At 25.4% G+C, this 21,679-nt stretch overlaps 3 protein-coding genes across 4 annotated transcripts; 1 reads left to right on the top strand and 2 right to left on the bottom strand.

Annotated features, from left to right (window-relative positions):
- Nucleotides 1–4,989: 4,989 nt before the first annotated feature.
- Nucleotides 4,990–7,808, bottom strand: LOC112593104 (ras-related protein Rac1). The gene is made up of 7 exons (XM_025337379.1): nt 7,558–7,808; nt 6,849–6,920; nt 6,111–6,228; nt 5,931–5,993; nt 5,734–5,868; nt 5,486–5,664; nt 4,990–5,295 (listed from the first exon to the last, which is right to left on the bottom strand). Exons 1-6 carry the CDS (start codon nt 7,590–7,592, stop codon nt 5,509–5,511), a joined length of 579 nt encoding a protein of 192 aa, XP_025193164.1. The 5' UTR covers nt 7,593–7,808; the 3' UTR covers nt 4,990–5,295; nt 5,486–5,508.
- Nucleotides 7,809–8,034: 226 nt separating this feature from the next.
- Nucleotides 8,035–15,348, top strand: LOC112593252 (protein CLEC16A homolog). 2 transcript variants are annotated; one of them, XM_025337616.1, is made up of 18 exons: nt 8,035–8,555; nt 8,631–8,759; nt 10,644–10,777; nt 10,844–10,992; nt 11,062–11,318; nt 11,380–11,578; nt 11,664–11,801; nt 11,887–12,049; nt 12,295–12,546; nt 12,602–12,756; nt 12,834–12,995; nt 13,160–13,298; nt 14,100–14,260; nt 14,328–14,452; nt 14,536–14,651; nt 14,744–14,833; nt 14,900–15,006; nt 15,079–15,348. In XM_025337616.1, the coding sequence occupies exons 1-18, from the start codon at nt 8,497–8,499 to the stop codon at nt 15,142–15,144; spliced, it is 2,601 nt and encodes an 866-aa protein (XP_025193401.1). In that variant the 5' UTR covers nt 8,035–8,496; the 3' UTR covers nt 15,145–15,348. The 2 variants fall into 2 exon arrangements, with proteins under 2 accessions (XP_025193401.1, XP_025193400.1); XM_025337615.1 differs by having other exon boundaries at nt 8,037–8,555; nt 11,664–11,813.
- A 1,796-nt stretch (nt 15,349–17,144) lies between these two features.
- LOC112593236 (putative 3-methyladenine DNA glycosylase) lies at nt 17,145–18,022 on the bottom strand. Its single transcript, XM_025337593.1, has 2 exons — nt 17,608–18,022; nt 17,145–17,542 (listed from the first exon to the last, which is right to left on the bottom strand). Exons 1-2 carry the CDS (start codon nt 17,939–17,941, stop codon nt 17,145–17,147), a joined length of 732 nt encoding a protein of 243 aa, XP_025193378.1. The 5' UTR covers nt 17,942–18,022.
- Between the last annotated feature and the right edge of the window lie 3,657 nt (nt 18,023–21,679).

Raw genomic sequence — 21,679 nt, forward strand, 5'->3', positions numbered from 1 at the left:
CAAAGCCGATAATTTGAAATCACCTCTAGGATGTGTAAGGACTTTGCCTAAAAATCTCAAACGAAGCCGCTCTCAACAATGCCGAATAATAACACTAATAACTACGTACAACACGCAATGATAACGTATATTATGCAATAAATTAGTGAGTGGTCTCAATGAGATATTTTAAAATAGATATATTTATTATTTGTACGTAACACCGTTTTAACATTTTACGTTTTTAACCACTGATAAACAAAACTCACGGTTAGGTCAATTAAGACTAATAATCATATTTTAACTGTAACAATAATATGATTTAATATTACATTTTACCTAATGAATTTATAAGACGTATTTGTTTTTAGCGAAGGGTATAATCGAGTTCATACTATTGGATAGGTAACGCCAAACCAATAGGTCACGGTATTACAATGGTTTTGAGAACAAATTGCCAGTTGACCATTTATACTCACAAAACGTGAAATGTCGCAATACGAGAAAGAATAGTAATATATTTTAAAATGCAATTATTCGTATGTATATAGGTACAGTTGAGTACTCAGCTAGTATTTGTATAGGTGCTTACGCATGTTATAAGAGCAAACATATTCAAATAAGAAATTTCAAATGATCGCCAGTAGACATTTTGAGGTACCTACTCGTTTAAATGTAAACTAAACAATAAACAAGTAAATTTATTTTTATATAATTATACAGATATACATGATGTACTATGCGACATGCGTCTATGCGTGTGGTTTAACTTGAAAACATTATTATAACATAAATGCTTTCCGGTTAAATTCAATACTACGTATCATATTCGATTATATTATATGAGTACCTACGACGCGCGCGCGCGCTAAATTTATGATATACCTACCTATTCCCAGTCACGGAAGAAAAAAGGAAAATTGCTAAGTTTTTTTTAATTTTATCGTCAACTAACTCGTTTTACCCGCAAGAAGTCGTGTGAACGACTTCGTCTTCGAATAGATTTCGACTTTTAAACAGATAGCATTGGAATAACGGCCGCTATAAGTACAAACCGATGGGTCCAGGCTTGAAATACTTACATATTTGTATTGCTATACGAGCTCGCGATGGCTAAAATTACTGATATTATATTATAGATAGAGTCTGAAGTTTCTACCAAGTGCGTATACAATTTTATAGGTAGCTTAAAGAAAGTGGATACCAATGATTAGAGCAATACCGATCGCACCTCGCCGATAAAATGTTACGAGATTTTGGTCAGACTTGATTGAAAGATTTTAGATTTATGAAATAAATAATAAAAATACGCGAGCGTTTATAATTATGTGAAAAAATCGCCAATTCGTGTGGCGGTCGGGCGCCGGCCGTACTCGCGCACTTATACAATGAAATGCTCATAACTTGTTTTAAAATAATAATTGAAATATAAAAAAAAAACAAGGTGGGTCACTGGAATTTATTCTTACATTTCAATCTAATTATAGGTTAATTCATACTAATATCACAAAATAACAGAGGGAAATTAATTCTGAACATAAAATTGTAACTAGGTATTTTATATAATTTTGAGTTGGGTAGTATAAGACGGCGGACACAACACACGAAATCACTATGTAAATACATTTTTTATGCATCATATTATTATGTCATTTCACGAATGAATTTTTTTGATTATTATTAATTGATATTCTGAAATCGATAATTTATAAATACTTAAAGATAAGGTTGTAGATGACATTAGCCGTCTAGGTTATGCTGTTTGGTCCATTTTGAATTGTGGAACAGATGGCGAATAGTAAATGTTATTAGTAATTACGTAGGTAGCAATATTATCTAATTTAATAATTTACAATTAAAAAAAAGTCTTTTTAAACTTTAAAAACCATTTATTTTTTCAGTGACTGGTTAGTATAGGTGGTGGTCGGCGATACACAAGTCCTTATGAAATAAAAAATGTAGTTTTTTATTCAACACAAGAAGATATTAAACAATAAACATAAAAATTATTTTTATACTTGGTCCAAAACTTTCTCATTTTCGGAATTAATATTTAAATAATACCTAAGATGAAACTTAAAATCGGTGTATTATTAATATATGTACAGAGATTTTCACTTTTCCGTATTTACACGCTGTTTTTAACAAACAAAACAATAATATTTATTACAGCACAATAAAAGACGAACTTCAAAATATAAATATTATAAATATTTGATATCTTAAACAGGAAATAGGAAACGAATGCTATTGCTCTCAGTCGAGCACCGGTATTAAATATTAATGGATACTAGTTTGGAAGATAAATATGTAATACGCTATCGCAAAATTAGTTGTAATAGATTATCGTTTTAATTTTTTTTTTTTTTTCAACGAGATTGTTTAATAAAAATTAAACAAACGGGTATAGACAATGTATTTAAAATAATCTCATATTGAAAATAATAATTAATCAGCTTAGGTTTATCACTGTAAAATTTTACAAAACAGTATATATTAATTTGATTTAAAGTTTGATACTGCATATTTGATTATTTCAACTTATACCTACACTTAATACGTTTTTATTAAATCACAATATTTTATTTATTTCGGCACATACTTTAGAAAATTGATAAAGTCAGAATGTAATAAATGATTTATTATTGTTTCAAAGTTTAAGATAACAATACAAATTATAAACTAAAACTCTGTCTTGTGCCGAGATATAGGTATAACAAATTTAGTGGAATATCCAATGGGCAATGACCAATATCTACGTATGACATTATGACAGCGGGGGCGGGAATAAATGTATAGAGGAATAGATTTATCAATATAAATACGAACTCTAAAAAAATTTTCATTCGTTGAAATGTCAGCAACTTTTGTTTTCATTACATTTATTTCTTTATTTTACAATAGAACAATTATCATTAGCCAAATTTAAAGAAAACTGTATAAACATTAAACATTAATCATTATCGAACAAAATTATGTTGCAACTCATATTAATTATAACTGCTGAATTTGTTGGCAATATCCATGGCATATATTAATTATTAGCAAGACATTAACCAGTATAAATCATAGTTCAGCAGACGAGCATACCAGAAGTGAACTTTAATTGGACTGTGAACTGGGTATGGTAAATGTTATATATCCAATTATTATTATTTTATTACTTATTAGTTATTACAAATAAGCATTGATGAAAAATCTAAAAATATAATTATCATCCCAAATGATTTATGTTAATCTATATAAATAAGCATTAAAATGAGAGAATAATAAATCTTTCAAGAGAATATTCATTTTTCTTTACTAAAAATAATTTAAATTTAGATACTAATATAATAATTATTCATTTTTAGACATGATAATATTACTCCTAAAAATATATTCAAAATAAAATACATAAACTTTTGTCATACATTTTTTAAGATGAATTGTAAACATGGACTTAATATTCACTTCCACATTCACAATTAATAACTATGGGTAAACCATAATTGATTATTGTTTTGATATCAATAATTTGGGTAACAGGTAAATTAAGTATTTTAACCAAATATTAAATTTTCAAAACTGATCTAAATTTCAGTACTTTTATATTTATTTGATAAGTTAATAACATTGAAATTAAAAATTTTAATTGTAGTGGTACACAGAACAAATAATTTGAATTAAAGTAACAAAATAAATAACTAATTTAAAAATAATATAAAATAATAATTAGTAATAATATAATGTATAAATATAATAAAAAAATGGAATTATTTTAAAGACAAAAGGTTATTAAAGGAGTCTTGTAAAATTGTAATAGCTTAAAACAAATACTTAATGGATTGTTATGTATCTATATATAATATATAGTACTATTATTTATTAGCATATTATGCAAAATGTAAAATAAATCATAGTGAATTAATTAATTTTCCACAATTTTAATTTTCAATTAACAAACAAACATTTTTAACTGGTCCCAGATTAATTTATTTAATACATTTTGCTAATTATCAGTTACAATTTTGAAATAATTCGCATCAGATCTATGATCATAATAAGCTATTCAAGGTATAAAGGATAATAAAGTATTCTTAAATATATTAGACATTAATAAAGAAGAAATACAAATGTTCAATTAGTAATAAAAAATATAAATTAAAAATGCAATAAAACATCATTTATTTATGAAAGTAATGACTACATTCTTTAAAGTCATAAACATAGGGTTGAAAAATAAAAGTAACTATCTTTTTTTACACAAGATATATCATTTATTTAGAAATTACAAGGTTAAAATAAAAAGAAAAAAAAATGAATATCGTACAAAAAAAAAAAAAAACACATGACTGTATAATAAATATCATGCGTCTAGTAGGTCCAACAACATTTTATAAAGAAACTCAGTAAAAAATAACATTAAAATTCTGATTTTTTTAGACATAACAAATATTACAAAAATGATACTATAGGTTTTGTTGCTTTTGTACATATTTCATATAATTTCTATATACACAATATTTTATACTCTAAACCACTGGAAAATGCATTTATGTCAGTTATACATGATAAATAATTGAAAATAATAATAAGCACACAGTGCTTATATTTTAAATCCATAAAGCTTAAGAGATAAATAAATAATTTTTTGATTACAGCCTAACTTAAAATAACCATGCTACTATTGAACTGTAACAATATTACATCACTTAGCTTATATTTTTACAATTGAGAATAAATTACCAACATTATTCAATTTATCATGTAACTATAATGTATTCAAAATGTATGATGGTATTTTGTAGATTTAATTTTTTTATATTAATTATAAATTATTACCATACACAGTAACATATATTGTGGCAATGTCATTAGAGAGTAAAAAATTTTTTTAGTGATATTAAAAGATACAGAAAGTAAGTAGCACCAAGCAACTTAATAGAAAATAAATTGTAAAATAATTAAAAAAAAAAAAAAAATTCACAATGGAAATTGGTTTGTATTAATTTACAATTAGAGAATTAATTAACTTATGGATTATTTAAATATATATATATTATTTTTTCTTTATAAAAATGATTAAGCTATAGATTACATGATTAGACTATAAAATTAGGCCATAAGTTTGTTCAACAGCATTATAGGTCCCTAGTTAATATATAAATTTCTTATCATACTTTATATTACATAATTTAATTATTATGTGCGCTCTATTATTTTGCAGGAAGAACTTTTGTTTTTTGTTAGTTGTTATACGCCAACAAAATGTGTATCGATCGGTGAACTGACAGTTATCAGTCTTGGACAATCCTCCATTTGGATTTAAAGTCCCTAAGTATTTCATAAATATATAAAATAAGCTTCAATTTTGAATGCCAGAAAAATGATTAATTTTAAAACATTATCACCGATATATTTTTTTTATAATAGGTATTACAATAATAAACAAAAAACTCTACAGCCTAACCATACAAAATTCACGATTGAAAAATTTTAATTTTAAGATAATAAATTAACTCACCAGTGACAACATAGTCATGATTGTTAAATTATTGTGCATTTACGTTTTGGCTTAACTGGCAGTACAGGACATAAAACTGCTCTAATGGCTTCATCAAAAACAATTTTTAAACCTTTTTGAGTTAAAGCACTACATTCCAAGTATTTTACTGCTCCAATTTCTTTGGCCATTGATAAACCCTAAAAATAAATAATTAATAAACTAATTAGATAAAGGTTAATTAATATAGGTAAACAATAAATATGTACCTGTGGATATGTAATAGCAGTTAACTTTTTTTCTTTTAGTTTATCAATTGTTTCTTTATCTTCTCGTAAATCAAGTTTTGTACCAACTAAAATAATTGGAGTACTTGGACAATGATGTCGAACTTCAGGATACCACTAAAAATATGTATTATTTTAATTAAATATATATCAAAGAATAATTTTTACTATTAACTTACTTTGGCCCGCACATTTTCAAATGATGCAGGATTTACTAGTGAAAAACATATAAGAAACACATCCTGTTAAAAAAAGTAAAATTTATGATTAAAAATATGCAAAAATGTTAAATTAATATTTATCATATCTTGTAAAATGTTAACATTTTTTTTATAAAAATAACTGAAAAATAAACATACTGTTTGTGGATATGAAAGAGGCCTAAGCCTGTCATAATCTTCTTGACCAGCAGTATCCCACAATCCTAAGTTTATAGGTTTTCCATCGACCATAACATTGGCTGAATAGTTGTCAAATCTAAAATTAAATAATATTAATTTAATTTATTAAACATAAAATTATATTTTACACCAAAATAAAATCAAGATTGAAGATTTATCAATATAATGAATTTATTGAATTAAATGATGTAAGGTATAACATGTATTTTGAAAAAAATTTTAAAATAATAGTGAGTACAATTAATAAATAGAAATTATATGATTTGAATATTTATAATAATTTATAATTTAAATGTTAACACCATATTTTATAATTTTAAATAATAAAATATGAGGTAAGTAATTATGGTTTTTCAGCATGTAATTTTTTATCTTCAACTATTATTATCAGGAATGTAGTTAATTTTAGTATTTAATACATATAATATTGTATACCTATATTATAAACATGTATAAATGTGTACTCAACAGAACAAACTTAAATATAAAACGATATATTTCAAGGATTTAATAATAATAATCTACTGGTCATAACCAATCTAATTATAATCTTATCAAAGATAATCAATTCCAAAACACAATAATTGTATTACAGAGAAATTAATTAAGTTAACTAATAAATGTACTTTATAGATTACACATAAAATAAATAACAGGACATCTGTAAGATTAATTAAAGGTTTTTAAGTTACTTACACAGTAGGTATGTATTCTCCAGGAAATGCATTGCTTGTATAACTAATGAGTAAACATGTTTTACCAACCGCTCTGTAAAAAGGACAAAATAATGATGTACAGAACTCACACTAATTAGAAACAGATCTATGTATACATAAATATAATATTTATTTTAAAAAAAAAATGTGCAATATTAACAAACTATTATTGAATATTAATGTAAAAATCAAACAGGTGTGCAAGGCATGTTTGACAAAAAATATTCAATTTTTGTAAATGGAAAAAATTGAAATAATTGACAAAATATATGTCTTCAAGAATATAGGGTAGTTGGGTAAGTAATGTTATGGAAGCATAATGAGAGTCATCTGTGATAGAGGATAAGACCTACAAATGATTACAAGCTTACGAATAGACTCAACTGTCAACATGTTTATATCTTTATATCAAAATCTATAATAAACAGATATAGCTTAGAGTGTGATGATGGCACTCGATAACTATAGAACTTTAATCATTGAACACTCTTAGGAAAAGACCAAAAACTACAGAGATAACGGGGAATTGTAAACGTAAGACAGTCATTGGGCGTACAGAGAAGAAATGGTACCAGATTGTGTGAGGATTTATTCTTTTTTTTAATACACAACACAAACACATGTACATACAATATATTTATGTACACAATAGAAGTATCGTTATGTACCTACTACGTTATAAAACTTACCCATCGCCGACTACGACACACTTGATGGCTTGCATTTTGCGCGGCCGACCCGAAACCGAACACTACCTACCGGGAAATCGCGGTGCACGCTGTTAGGTGATCGTTTAACATGTACAGATCGTTTTTATTGGCCGCCAAATGATTTTTATTGATGTGGGAACCAAACATCGGAAAATATCAAAACTGGTGGCTGCCGTCGTTGTCGGACGTCGTGATTTCGGGGCTTAGCAAGTGCAAGGACATTCCAGTGATTCCACCCACGGTAAATAAAATAATTAAAAAAAAAACATAAAAAAACCATTTTCCATGGAAGAAACGTCATGGCGAAAACGGCGGCTTGTCCGTTCGGCTATCAGAATTTAGAATCCTCGCATTCTAGTCACTTTTGATCACCCAAAGTCAAACCCTCATTTAATATATTATTTTTTAGTTACATTTTTCTCGTTTTTAGACAGTTTTTTTTTAGGTGAAAATATTTTAAAAAGATTCTGCCGATCAGCTGTTCAATCTCACACGGACCTGCATCGGCGAAAGTAAAAGTTACCTCGCACATTTGTTATCAATTTCCTAATCAGGGAATACATAATTTGTACGCCCGCGCGCCGTAACTCGTTCCCACCACCCCGATTAGGAATGTTATTGTTTTGAATTTGATATTCTTACAAAGTTTTAACGTACTACGTAGTGTCCTCGACCGCTCGAAACGATTAATGATAATAAAATTGTCTTAAGCTTTGTGTCGAACTATAACTTTGATATCGTTAGTAACAATCAAAGTTATTCACTTTTTTCGATTTGTTTACACAACGATACATTTTAATCAAGATATGTGAACTCAGAATCAGTTAATCACAATAATGATAATCTACACTGATGTTGAACACTATCGAAATATTACACAGTTGGATATGAATTGTAGACACTCAAACAAGCAATAATATGTTTCGCTCAAAAAAATTGGTAAAACCGGAAAACCTTCACTCGTTAGAGTATCTCAAGTAATTCCTCTGGTTTAAAAATATCATAAGTAATTGTTTTAAAACATAGTTATTTATGTTTAATTTTGTTTACAGATATATCTATACAGTATTAAGCAAAAATCAAAATGTTGTGGATACCAATCGTACTTTGTTAGTTGAATCGTTTAGGAGTATGGCCGAAATATTGATTTGGGGCGATCAAAATAGTCCAGCAGTATTTGAGTAACTAAATGCTTATTTTACTATTAAAACTTATTTTTGAAATATTTAAAAAATGTTTGCACAAAAAGTGAAAATATATGACACTTTAACATTTGGAGTATATAGTATAGTGGTGAAAAGTCATTAATTAGTGAATGAAAAAAGTTTGAGAAACGCAGTTTTATATTATAATTTAATAATATCTGCAGGTGGATAGCTTTTAGTTTGTACCACAGAATATTTAACTAATATGATTATAATAAAATCATTAAAATAATCATGTACTAGGTATTATTTATCATTACTATTATTATTATTATTTCTAATGACTAATGATTAGGTAGTTGAAATAATTTTGTCATTTGAGAAAATTGACTTATGTTATAATTTGTTAATTGTTTTACAAACAAAGTGAATAATGACACATAGTAGGCAATAACATCAAAAAAAATTATGATGACCTACTGATTATTTTTAATATAAATTTTGTAGTCATCATATTATCCAAATTAAAAGATTTCATAATGACACAGTAAAAAATATATTTTTATTCATTAAAATTATTAGTGATCTTAATAGATAGAATATGAGCTATTCTCTATTAAACTTAAAACAATTAGAATTACTATAGACTAATAAATGGAAATTTTAACACCTAACTTTTCAAAAATTTGCCAAATTGTACAATATATTTTGATTATTACATGATCGTTTAAAGTTATTATGTCTAATCAAGCAGTTAATAATCAAATATTAGTCATATCATTATTTTTATCACAGCTAAATTGCATACATTTACCAATATAATTAATAAATGTTATTTTAAATTGTATAAAATTAAGCAGCATATTTTATTATATTAAAATTATAGTTATATAATTTTCTGGTGAAATCAAATATTTTTAATGATTATTAAGACCTTAATATTATTCAACCTTTAAAAAAACTTTACTAATTAAGAAAAAAAACATCAACTTGATAATGATATTAACTTATATAGTATATTTTTAGTAGAAAATAGAAAGTCTTTAACAGTCCAGTCATGTATGTTAAAATGAAACATCAGTTAATAAGGGCAAAATTTGTTTGTTTTGATACTCTGTATTTGTTAATTGTCTATCACAGAGGTCGGCAATAAGCAGTCAGCCTGGCCCAAAAAAGGAAAATAACTGGACCACCAAAAATTTAAAATATTTTTTAATACTGGTTTTCAGCACATAAGTTTTTTCTGGTCCTCAAAAAACGTTTTCAAACTACCTGGGATGGCTATAGAATTTAATTGCTGACTCCTGGTCTACTATATAAAATTAATATATTAAAAAACAAAATCAGATACATTGAATGAAGGTATTATTTTTCTGAGTTCAATTAAATTATGTATTATTTATATTTAACATAAATTTTATTTAATTTATTTCAAAACAAATAACAAAAATTGGATTTAGTGAATTCTGCTTAATGTAATCACATTGGTTCAGATCGTTTTGATTCTATTCTAGTTGATCACAAATTACGTATAATAAACTAATTGACACTTTTACGCAACATACAAAGATAACTGAATGGTATAATGTACACACTATTATAATCTGATAAGTTCAAAAATAAAATTAGTCTTATAAATTAATCTGTTTTAAATATCATAAAAACAATAAGAATGTTTATAAAAGTGATTCAATATTAATTTGGTACTTGGTGATTTTAATAAAAAATTTTCCAATAAACAATTAATTTAATAAACCAGTAATCACATGAGGCAAAACTCTGTATTTATGTAATATTGTGAGTTTTAATTTTAAAAACACATATCATCATCAATATATAAAATTGTTCGGCACAAAATCTATGATACAAGTTAAAAAAATAATTATTTTTATATTTATGGACATTGTTGTACATGTTTAGGTACTTTTTGGAAAATAATATGTTTAATTACTTTCTACATATTTTGAATCAGAAGTGTGGAAATTATGTTTGTGTTCAATTGCTTCAAACACTGAATATTATATTTGAAAACATTAAAAATAAGACTGCTTTATGTAAGTGTTCATTTCAAATCCATAAATTTTTTTAACAAACCAATAATATTTTAATTTTATTTCTAGATTATTTGCTCAGCAATAACCATGTTAATAGCATAATCATAAATAAGCTGGATTTTTCTGATGAAGATGTTTTAGCTTATTATATATCTTTTTTAAAAACATTATCTTTTAAACTTAATTTAAATACCATTCACTTTTTTTATAATGAGGTAATACAATTTATTTAAAAGCTCTGAAATTCATTAATTCTAATTTTTATTTTTATGTATAACTCATAGTCAACCAATGATTTTCCACTTTATACAGAAGCAATTAAGTTTTTCAACCATCCTGATTCTATGGTACGTACATATGTCCGTACATTGACACTTAATGTTTACAGAGTTGAAGATGAAAGCATGTTACGATTTATCAGGGATAAAACATGTGCTCCATATTTTGGAAACTTGGTTTGGTTTATGGGTAAACACGTCTTAGAATTAGATGCTAGTGCAAGAGCTAAACCAATTGATGTTGATACTCAAAAAAATATACAGTAATTTAATATTTAGTAATTTATAAAGTTCACATGATTACAAATATTTTTTTATTTTTAGAGATCAGTATAGAGTTAAACTTGCAGATCTTGTCAGTTCACATCTAGACGATTTACATTATCTAAATGATATTTTAAGCTCAAAGGTTGATATGTTAAATGAAGTTCTTATTGATCATTTAATGAATAAACTGTTTGTACCTTATTATATTCATTCGTTAGCACCACCAGATAAATACATTATTGTTGAAACAGAAGAAGTAAATATACGTTTAAATAGCTTAAAGTCTTATATGTTATATATTTTATTAAAATGTCACATAATTAATTTGTTATACTTTATAGTTTGTAGATGCTGTAAAACAACAACCATTGATGAACAGTGATATATGTTTATTTTTATTAACACAAGTTTTTTTAATTATTCATCAAACTGAATTAGTTACACCATTAGCTAAATACTTATTGGAAAGCAATTTTTCTGTAAAGAATCAAGTAGATCTTAAATGTTTTTATTATTGAAAATAGAATTATTTTCTCTCATATTAAAATAATTTTTTTTGTTTAGATTACTGAAGAAACTAAATTACGAGATGAAGCATCAGTATTACCAGAAATAGAAAATGTAGAAAAATCAGATATTGAATCAAATGATGTTTTTGATATGAAATCATTAACGTGTATGAACATAACAGACGAAGAAAAAGAAATACTTTTATCTAAAAATGAAGGTTTGACTAATTCTTCACTTCTTCTTTATTGTCTTTTGCTTTTAACTATATGAGATTACTCTTTAGTCACTCTTATCCTACATTTGTATAGCATTTTGAAATTCATCTCTTCTTTACAGCTATTTTCTTATCATTTTCTATTCTGTATATTTTTGTCTTCTATGGTGTTCCTATCCCTCTCTTGCCTTATACATTTATTTACTTTAGACAAATTAAAAATGAAATATTTTTATTTATTTGTTTAGCTGATTCTGTGCATAGTCGGTGTTTAGATTCGATCTTTAGTCAATTGGTAATTGAGAAATCTGACAGTTCTGCACTGTTTGGTATATGTTTATTGTATGCTATATCAGAAAATGCAAGTCTTTCCAAAGAGTATTATGAAGGATTTTTAACTCCCATTAAAAGTGAAAATAGTTCTTCACTTGTTCATTGTAATGAAAGAAATGAGCTTATAGATAAGTTAGTTAACATAATTGCAGCTGCGTCAGAACCTGGTAAGTGATTTAATCATTAAATTTATTTATAAATTTATTACCTTTTATTTTCTAGTTTGTTATGTACGTTCAGTTACATTAGAAATGGCCATAGCATTGCTGAAGAAAATAACAATTCATGAGGAAAAGGTGTTTATATCTGACAGACACATAGCTGTTATTCTTAATGCCAAAGAAAATATTTTACCACTTCTTAGACAATTTTTTAAAGTAAGCATAGTATTATCAAATATATTTATTTATAATTACAATTATAATATAAAATAATGAAGTTTTGTATTTTATAGAAAGAAGAAATGTTCTTAGAACTTTTTGAAGATGAATATAATGAAATGCACAGAGAGGTACTTAATGTTCAAAGACTTTTAAGTGATTCTACATTGTTACTTCCGCCTGCCCATTCTCCAATGACAGGAATATCACTTTCAAAACGTTTACCATGTGGAGATGTACGTATCATAGTTTTATTTTTAAAATAATTTAAATAGTATTAGTACTTATTCAAGTTTATTTTTTCATTTTAATAAACTTAAATAAATTATTATAAAATTGCTCATTTAAACTAATTCAATTTAATAAGCTCTAAATAACAATATGTTTTATTATTTAATAGGTTGAAAGAACAAGACATTTTATTTGTGCTTTTCTTAGTATACGTAAGTTACTAATGACTTTTGAAGGAAAAGAAGAAACACAATTACCTTTAGTTGACAGAACTAAATGTTTTTTGTTTGATACTCCGATCAATTTAAGTAAGGAATTTTAAATTATATATAAAACGATTCTTTTATCAAATAACACTCATTATTTTTAAATCTAATAACATTTTTTGAAATAATGTTCATACTATCAAGTCAAAATAAACAAATTTCTTTTTTCTTTTTAAATATATTTTTAAGTTTTTGATTTTTTTGAATGATAATATATTTTTAGTTTCATATTTTGAAGCAGAATATTTTCTGAAATATTTTGATACATAACAATTAAAATGTTGATGAGTATTTTATGAATTATAAGTATTTAAAGTGTATGCAAATTGACCAACATTTTGCAGTATATCCCTGTATCTCTTCATTCTACTCAGCTAGACTATAAATTATATGATACAACTTCAAAAACATTTTGAAATAATGAGTGTTATTTATTAAAAATTATTCAGTATATATTTGGTATAAAAGTTATTTTTCATAGTTATGCTAGATGTATCCAATACACCTTAAAATACTAACTTCAGATTTTATTGAATTTAACAACACATTAATATACTGTACATATTAAAATTCCATTAGCTTAGTAATGTTCAAATAATATAATATTTTGAAATGAGATTTGAGTTCAAACAAATCTCAATAAAATTTAGTTGGAATAAAATGTTGATTGATTTCTATTCTTATATAAATAATTGCTAAATGATTCTATAATTTTTTAAATTAGCAAGAAATATTGTGAATGGTAAAAATGTTAACTACATCTCATTATCTTTGTGCATACTCATCAATTTATTTGCTATCCAAAACTCTATTTATATATTTACACTTATTTTTAAATTTCAGATGGTAATGATTTAATTACTTGTATGATAATTGCTGAAAATGGTGCTAAAACAAGACGATATTTATCAATAATTAGTAGCCAATTAGTATTGGTTGAACCACATAGCCGTTTCCTTGGATGGGGTGTTTGCAAATTGTCTTGTTATCTTCATGATGCTGAAGTAAAAATTAAAATATTTTTGTGATTGTTTATTATAAAAAAAATATAATTAAACTCTTAATATTTAGGTTACTAAAATTGAGAATGAAACAAAAACTTTGCACATTACTATGCATGATACAAAGTATAAAGTTACAAACACAGTAAAATTAATTTTTGATGATCATATCCGATGTAATGCAGCAAGACAAAAGTAACATATTTTTTATAAATATTAACTGAGTATTAATATAGACATCTTTTTTGTTTTTAAATGGCTAATTTTATTATATTTAGATTGTTGAATGGTCGAATTAAAGCAAGAAGAAAACAACTTAATCAAATTGCAAGTTTATTAGAAATGACTACCTGCGAAACAAATTATGCACCATGTAATAATACCTTAAAACAAAGTTAGTATATTTTTTTATACATTTAGAAATATTTTTATATATCTATATGTTTATTTTTTTTTTTTTACTGATATTTTATTACTTTTATTTAGAACATAATCTAAGAAGCCATTTCACTGATGTTAATGTGCATACATCTAATATGATTTTACCATGTCCTATTTCAATGAGATCTACAATAAGTAAAAAAATAAATAAATATATTTTAAGGTTGTATAAATTTTAAAGTAAAAATGGTAACTATTTAGGTGATGAATGTAGTACAGAATCAAATTGTAGTAGTGTGATACACTCAAGAGATCAATCGCCTTGCACATCAAGCTTAAATACCCCAGAATGTTCCAACTCTCAAAAGGTATTTATTTGTAATTTTAGTATAAATAAACTTTATTAAAATTTTTAAATTCAATATATATTTTTCTAATAGCATTCTTCAGCTCAAAGCCAAGAGAAAACAGAACCAAAGCGAAAAGGAAGAGTAGAAAATATTTAAGATTTACAGATAAGCTTGGATGTTTTTTTTACCAATTTTGGTGAGCTAAAACACTAAGCAACATAAATACTTCTCATTTTGAAATGAGTATTATGATTAAATTGATAATGACTTATAACTAAGTATCAGTAAGTTATTCATATAGTCTGATGATTATTTTGTGATAAAATATTATTTCATGTTTGACATTGTTGATGTATTTTTGTTACCATTTTCTTGTTATTTATTTAACAAGAATTACTAAATTAGGGATATATAGTATTAATTGTTATTTTTTTGTCTTTCAATTGTACAATTACATTGATATTTTAAAATAAATGCTCAACATTTTAATACAATGTAAAAAAAACCTTTAACCAGTTTTTATTTATTAAACATTGTTCTATGGATGTTTGCTATTTTTATAATTTTCTTGAACATTTTTTTTTTTAGTAAAAATAAAAAAAAAATAATTGTTTCATATAATAATATTACTTATTCCAGATCTTATATAAATAAAAATAAATTTATATATTTACAATAAAATACATAATATACCAAAAAAAAGTATTTAAAGTGAATTAATTGAAAATAATATGCACAATGGTAAGTTTGTTGATAAAAATTATTAACACATAGTTGATTTTTGTGTTAAACAAATATTTAGTTTTAATCATTAAATAAACATAGATACAATTATTATATTTCAAATTAAGTTAATGTTATCATGCATTGATATTAACTACTGAAATAAAAATGTTAAAATTGTACACCAAATATGATGTGAACAATTAAATTCATAAAATATTTATTAACATGTTAAATAAGCCCTGATCATATTTTTTTAAGTAATATATTTTAACTCGATTTGATTTATTTCATACGTTTAACAAAATAATTATTTTTTATTACTAGTTAATAGATAAAATAATTCCCAATAGGTAATAAACAAACATTTATTAATAATCTACCTTATTTATTACAGAGAAATAAAAAATATTAACATAAAGATTGAACACATTATTTAAAGTTAAAACCCGGTACTTAATAGTTATATACATAAGCGTGCGCAGACATTATTGGCAGGGTAGTCATACATGATACATTACACATTGACATTTAACATGAACAAAAAATTTTTAATAGGGTAACTTTATTTAACTGCATTTACCATAATAAAAAAATATTTTATAAGTAATAATTAAATGTAGTATACCTAAAAAAAAATTTTTTGAGATTAAAATCACAATTCTAAATTAACATACACCTTATTAAATAATTTACAAATTAAATTCTTTATAATATGTAGGTATCGTTTTTTCGAGCAATAATTCGTTAGTCAGTAGTCACATTCGGTAAAAACACGAATACTTTATCATAATATTAATATCATAAACGAATATCGATATTATTCAATGGTCTACCACGGAGCCATAGAACCTATAAAATAGATTACTCCATGACTAATTATAAATATGTATATATTTAGCCATGGATTACTCAATGTTGTAAACTGAAATCAACCAGTCTGGTTTGCGATAAGATCATAGAGTATTACCACAGACTATACGTCAAATCTCGATACAATAGATATATAATACAATATATAATACAACCGTGGATACAGATGTAACTTTTTAACGTATCGTAAACTTCTTGAACACTCGAGCCCGTTTCCGGAACGTATCGATACGTATCGTTTTCTTCCTTGAAAATCTTGTATATGAAAACATAGTCTGTGGTATTACTCTATGGATAGAATTCAATGTTTGAACAGCGATAACCATGATACAATAAATTGATAAAATAAAATTATGATATATTTATTTTATCATGGCAGTTACTAACGACGATATATTTTTTTTAATTTTTCCAGTATTCTTATTTCTAACATTTTACCGTTTACGGACATACTGAAATGGTTAAACATAATATTAAGTTGAGGAGGGGGAGTTGTTCGCAGAGTAGTCAAGTGCCTACCCTGACTACCCCGTGTGCACGCTTATGGTTATATATTATTTTTATTTTAAATTTTCAATTTGTGAATACTTCAATTCATTCATTTTAATTTTTTCAATCTTGCTAACACAGGGATTATCACGAATATAATATCTTAGGAATTTGTCTTGCCATTTTTTTTCACATTTAATACCTATTCTTGGTGAGCAAACAATTGTGTCAATTAATTTACTATTTTCGTCTTCTTCTACCCACATTCCATCCCAAGAAGTTAGATCTTGTTTATTGCAAGATTTTATATCAATTGCAAAACTAATACATAACTTTGCAGGACCATTGCATAAATCTTTATTCTTCATCTCTGTTTTTGGACATTTCCTAAATTGTTTTCGTAGAGATGCCATAGTGTTCAAATTATCCAAAGGCTCTACAGCCCTTATCAAAACTGCAGCACCATCTCCTAACAAGATAAAACAGTTTTAATCTTAAACTATGCGATTGAAATCATGTAATAACTGAATATACCTTTGCTTGAAATATTGAAGCAATGGTACATTCCGTATGTAAAATAAACATAAGCTGTTCCTGGTTTCATGAACATTGGTTCATTTCTTGGTGTTATTTTCCCTTTGAATGACTGGGAAGCTGCATCTTCATGACCCAGATAGCTTTCAGTTTCAACAATCCTACCCCTAAGAATAGTATTATCATCTAATCGTCTAACAAGTATCTTGCCCAGTAAACTCATGGCCATTTCTTCACAAGATGTTTCGTAAAACTGAGCATCTAATCGTTTCCTATATTGAACCGAACTGGAACTGAAGTATATTGATTCACACCGATCATTTTCATCAGACATGGCTTAAAAATATTTCTTCTAATCATTAAAGACTGTTGAGTATCATATAAAAGTAATATTTATAATCAATAATATTGCCTATTTACTTGATAGTCTTGATGTAAATGATGTAATTCACAGACTATAAATAAACATTTGTTTCTCCTTGATATAAAATAATTGTTGATTTATTTATATTCAAAAAGTGAACGAATAGGTAATTAATCAGAGTACAGTAATAAAGATCTTTTAATTGTTGATGAAAATGAAAAAAATGAAAAAAATGAAAAAAAAATATTAATCACAAACTATTAACGACAATATTGACTATTGAGCACAAATACGAAACAATCGAAACATCCAGATTCCTATATATCCTCAGTCCGTTAAAACTTGAAACTATTATCAACATCAGTAATCACAGAATTATTTCTGTGCTATTATCAAATTTAACCTATTCAGTGTTAAATGATGATATCGTGACGGGGTGCGGACTACGGGGTGCTAAACCGTCAATTTAAAAGATAAATTAGTATCTTTTTTTTTTCATGTTATTAATTAATTTAAAATCATTTTTATAGTTTCATACAAGTATTGAAGTACTTATTAATCAAAATTATTTCATAACAGAAAATTCGAATAAAATCTCCAATACTACACTTCTAAATCCAACACTCCAACTCCGTTGGTCAATGGTCATCGTTAATAAATAAGTGTGATTCATGATTGAATATTTTATATTTGGATACGTTTGAGTTGGTTCTGGCAGTTTTGGTGTTTCCGTCTATAGGTACCTATTGATTACAAAGAAAAAGCGGCGCGGCGACTGATTTGTTGCGATTCGTGAGACAATATTGTGTTACCCACGGTTAAAATGTGGTTTTGGTTAATTACCTAAAGTGGGTAGGTACCAAAAAAAGTGTTGACCATATATAAAATGTACAATACATTATATAATATTGAATGTACATACATAGGTTATAGTTACTATAATATTATAGTTAAGATCTTAGATCTAAGGTTAAGATTAAGATTTAGATGATAATTAATATTAATTTACGAACACAGATAAAGTTATAATGCCAATTCAAATAATTATAAAGATTTCGATGTATGTTCAGTTGGTTAGTGTTTATTAAGATTTAAGACTCACTTGACACCGCCGGTCCTTTTTATATTATACAGTTTTTCTTTCCGCTCACGTAATATCGAACGCCATCGAAGAGCGACGTATGACGATACGATAATAAAATACTCGCGTTTGTTCCATCGCGATGTTTTATTCCATAGACCATAACTGTGTTCTCTTTTTAATAACCAATTAAACTAGAATTCTTCAATGGAGTACACAACGGTACCACTAGAATGAAGTGTTCTCTCTACTACAGTACTGCATCAGACAAAAGCAACACAAATTTTGACTTCACAATTTCAACGCCGAGTACACAAAAACGTAATCAATTATTTAAAATAATTTATTTTTATACTTAGATCTAATAGGCAATAAGACAACATTTTAATATTCAAACCACACATGGCACAATAATAAATGACCAATAGGTACATTGTAGTCGTTATACTGAAATAATCACTTTTAACTTGTATACATATATATATTTTTCAATCAATATACAATTTAATTAGGTACCGTATCCATTACAGTAGGTATATTAGTTTTGGTGGAATAAAATAATTTACAATTAAAGTTAAAACGATGACATCGTGTTAATTATATTATTATATAATTTTAAGGAACGATATTAATTAAAAATTGATTTTAATAATCTATTTTTGCATAATTGATTTTTTCACATTTCATGATTGAATATTTTTTATTTACTTATAAATCCCGTCTTTTCAGATGGCACTTCCGAGAACCTTTCTATTTCGATCGAAAATATTATATGATTTCTAATCGAATTTAGCTATCAAATATATTTATTATAACATAATATTGTATAAATTGTAAATATTTTTCTTTTAAATTAAAAAATTAATGATAAGTTTTAATTAAAGAATATTTTAGTAAACAAAATAAAATAATAGATGCATAAGCTTGACTAAAATTGAAATATCTATAATTTAAATATATGAAACCAATAACAGTTAACTAAGCTATAACAATACCCAGTATTGACATTCACCCATTATGTATTAACCATAAATTGTATTCAAATTTAATTTCTTTAAAAATAATTAAAAATTTATTTAAAAATTATTCACAAAATATCACTTGTACAGTTGTATTAATTTAACGACGATATGTAAATACACAAAATATATAATAATAATAAAATATGTATAATTGTTTGAATAATCATTAAAAACATTCGGATGACACTATTAAATTATTCGACTGTGAAGATTATTCGAATATTTTCAAATAAATTACGTTGTTCAGTCGTTAATTCTATATTTCAAATATATATAGGTATATGATACATAAAACTAAAATAGAAAAGAAAAATGTAATTTGTATTTACAAATAAATTTGATATAGAAACGAGAGATAGAAAAAAGCATTTTAAAAGCGTAAAATGAAAAAAGCAACTAGAAGATATTATGTGTGTATTTATTATGTATAATATGTTTAAAACAGCAGTTGACTGATTTCCATAGTGATTTAATAATTAAATTTATTTTTATTTTAGACTAAATATACCAGAAAAATATGATAAAGTTATTATAAAGTATGATTAAGTATAATTTATAAATGATATTTATTATTATAAAAAAATAAATAGATTTAAACTTATTAATTTATCAAAGTTTTATTATAATTGTGTTGTATTGCTAGTTTTTATTTTATATTATTAATTTATAAATAGAAAACGTGTAAAAAAAAAACAGCGATGATACGCAACCCTGTATTAGGTTGTTTCAACATAAATATATAAATTTTAGACTCTTGTAATTTATAAATTGGTGCTCTTTCAGAATTCGAGTAGGTATATAGAATGTATATTTATAATTTATAATATTTTATACATTACTGATTTTAGATCTCATGCTTCAACAGAAAAAACATATACCTTAATATATAAATTTTACCGGTATTTATCGAATGCTACCGTCAAGAAAATATTACACAGTGCGTGGCTTCGTCGTCTTTCTGAACTGAAAGTATTGAGATATTTTAGAAAATAATCGGAACAGATGAAAATTAAAATTTTAGAGATTGAAAAAAAATCACTATGGTTTCATAAATAATCGAATCGAAAATTCAATTTTAAAGTTTTGATGAGAATTGTATATTTTTAAGTTTGTAATTTTATTATCAAACATTTTTTTAAATTTTTTATTATAATCATAAAATGTTTCAGAACAAAGAGTGCTATTACAAGTAATTATTTTTACAATGAATTAAATTATACTAGGTACATGCATTTTTATATTGATATTAATATAGTTGAGTAAGTTATAGTTATTGTACAAGTGTAAAATGTGTTCTTCTATTAGTCTTCTGATGATGGATTTTCGCTATCTGTTAGGAGAATGTCCTGAGGGAGTCGAGGCCGCAGACGTTTGTTGGGTGTTTTTTTTCCTAGATTGTGGTGACGGGCTCCGTCTGAATTTTTTAGATTGGCGTGGAAGTGTATGAATTGCATCTTTATCCATGCGTTAATGAATGGTATATCCGTGTCGTTGTAGATTTGACTGTTTCTCATAAGTTATAAGCCATGGAGCTTTAAGACATATCCTCAGAAATTTGTTTTGCAAAATTTGAATCTTATTTATCAAATATAAACTATATGTTAA

The sequence above is a fragment of the Melanaphis sacchari genome, unplaced genomic scaffold, assembly GCF_002803265.2.
Source record: "Melanaphis sacchari strain LSU unplaced genomic scaffold, SCAv2.0 Contig1_pilon_pilon, whole genome shotgun sequence".
NCBI lineage: Eukaryota > Metazoa > Arthropoda > Insecta > Hemiptera > Aphididae > Melanaphis > Melanaphis sacchari.

Bases quoted from the DNA above. Each gene is read 5' to 3' on its own strand.
- LOC112593252 (XM_025337615.1), top strand. From the start codon at position 8,497: ATGTTTCGCTCAAAAAAATTGGTAAAACCGGAAAACCTTCACTCGTTA. The intron at 12,050-12,294 runs GTTTGACTAATT...TTATTTGTTTAG, and splicing joins ACTTTTATCTAAAAATGAAG to CTGATTCTGTGCATAGTCGG. The intron at 14,834-14,899 runs GTAAAAAAATAA...GTAACTATTTAG, and splicing joins TTCAATGAGATCTACAATAA to GTGATGAATGTAGTACAGAA.
- LOC112593104 (XM_025337379.1), bottom strand. From the start codon at position 7,592: ATGCAAGCCATCAAGTGTGTCGTAGTCGGCGATGG. The intron at 5,994-6,110 runs GTATGTTTATTT...TTTTTTTAACAG, and splicing joins CTCTTTCATATCCACAAACA to GATGTGTTTCTTATATGTTT. The intron at 5,665-5,733 runs GTACATATTTAT...ATTTATTTTTAG, and splicing joins CTGCTATTACATATCCACAG to GGTTTATCAATGGCCAAAGA.
- LOC112593236 (XM_025337593.1), bottom strand. From the start codon at position 17,941: ATGTCTGATGAAAATGATCGGTGTGAATCAATATACTTCAGTTCCAGT. The intron at 17,543-17,607 runs GTATATTCAGTT...TTATCTTGTTAG, and splicing joins CTTCAATATTTCAAGCAAAG to GAGATGGTGCTGCAGTTTTG.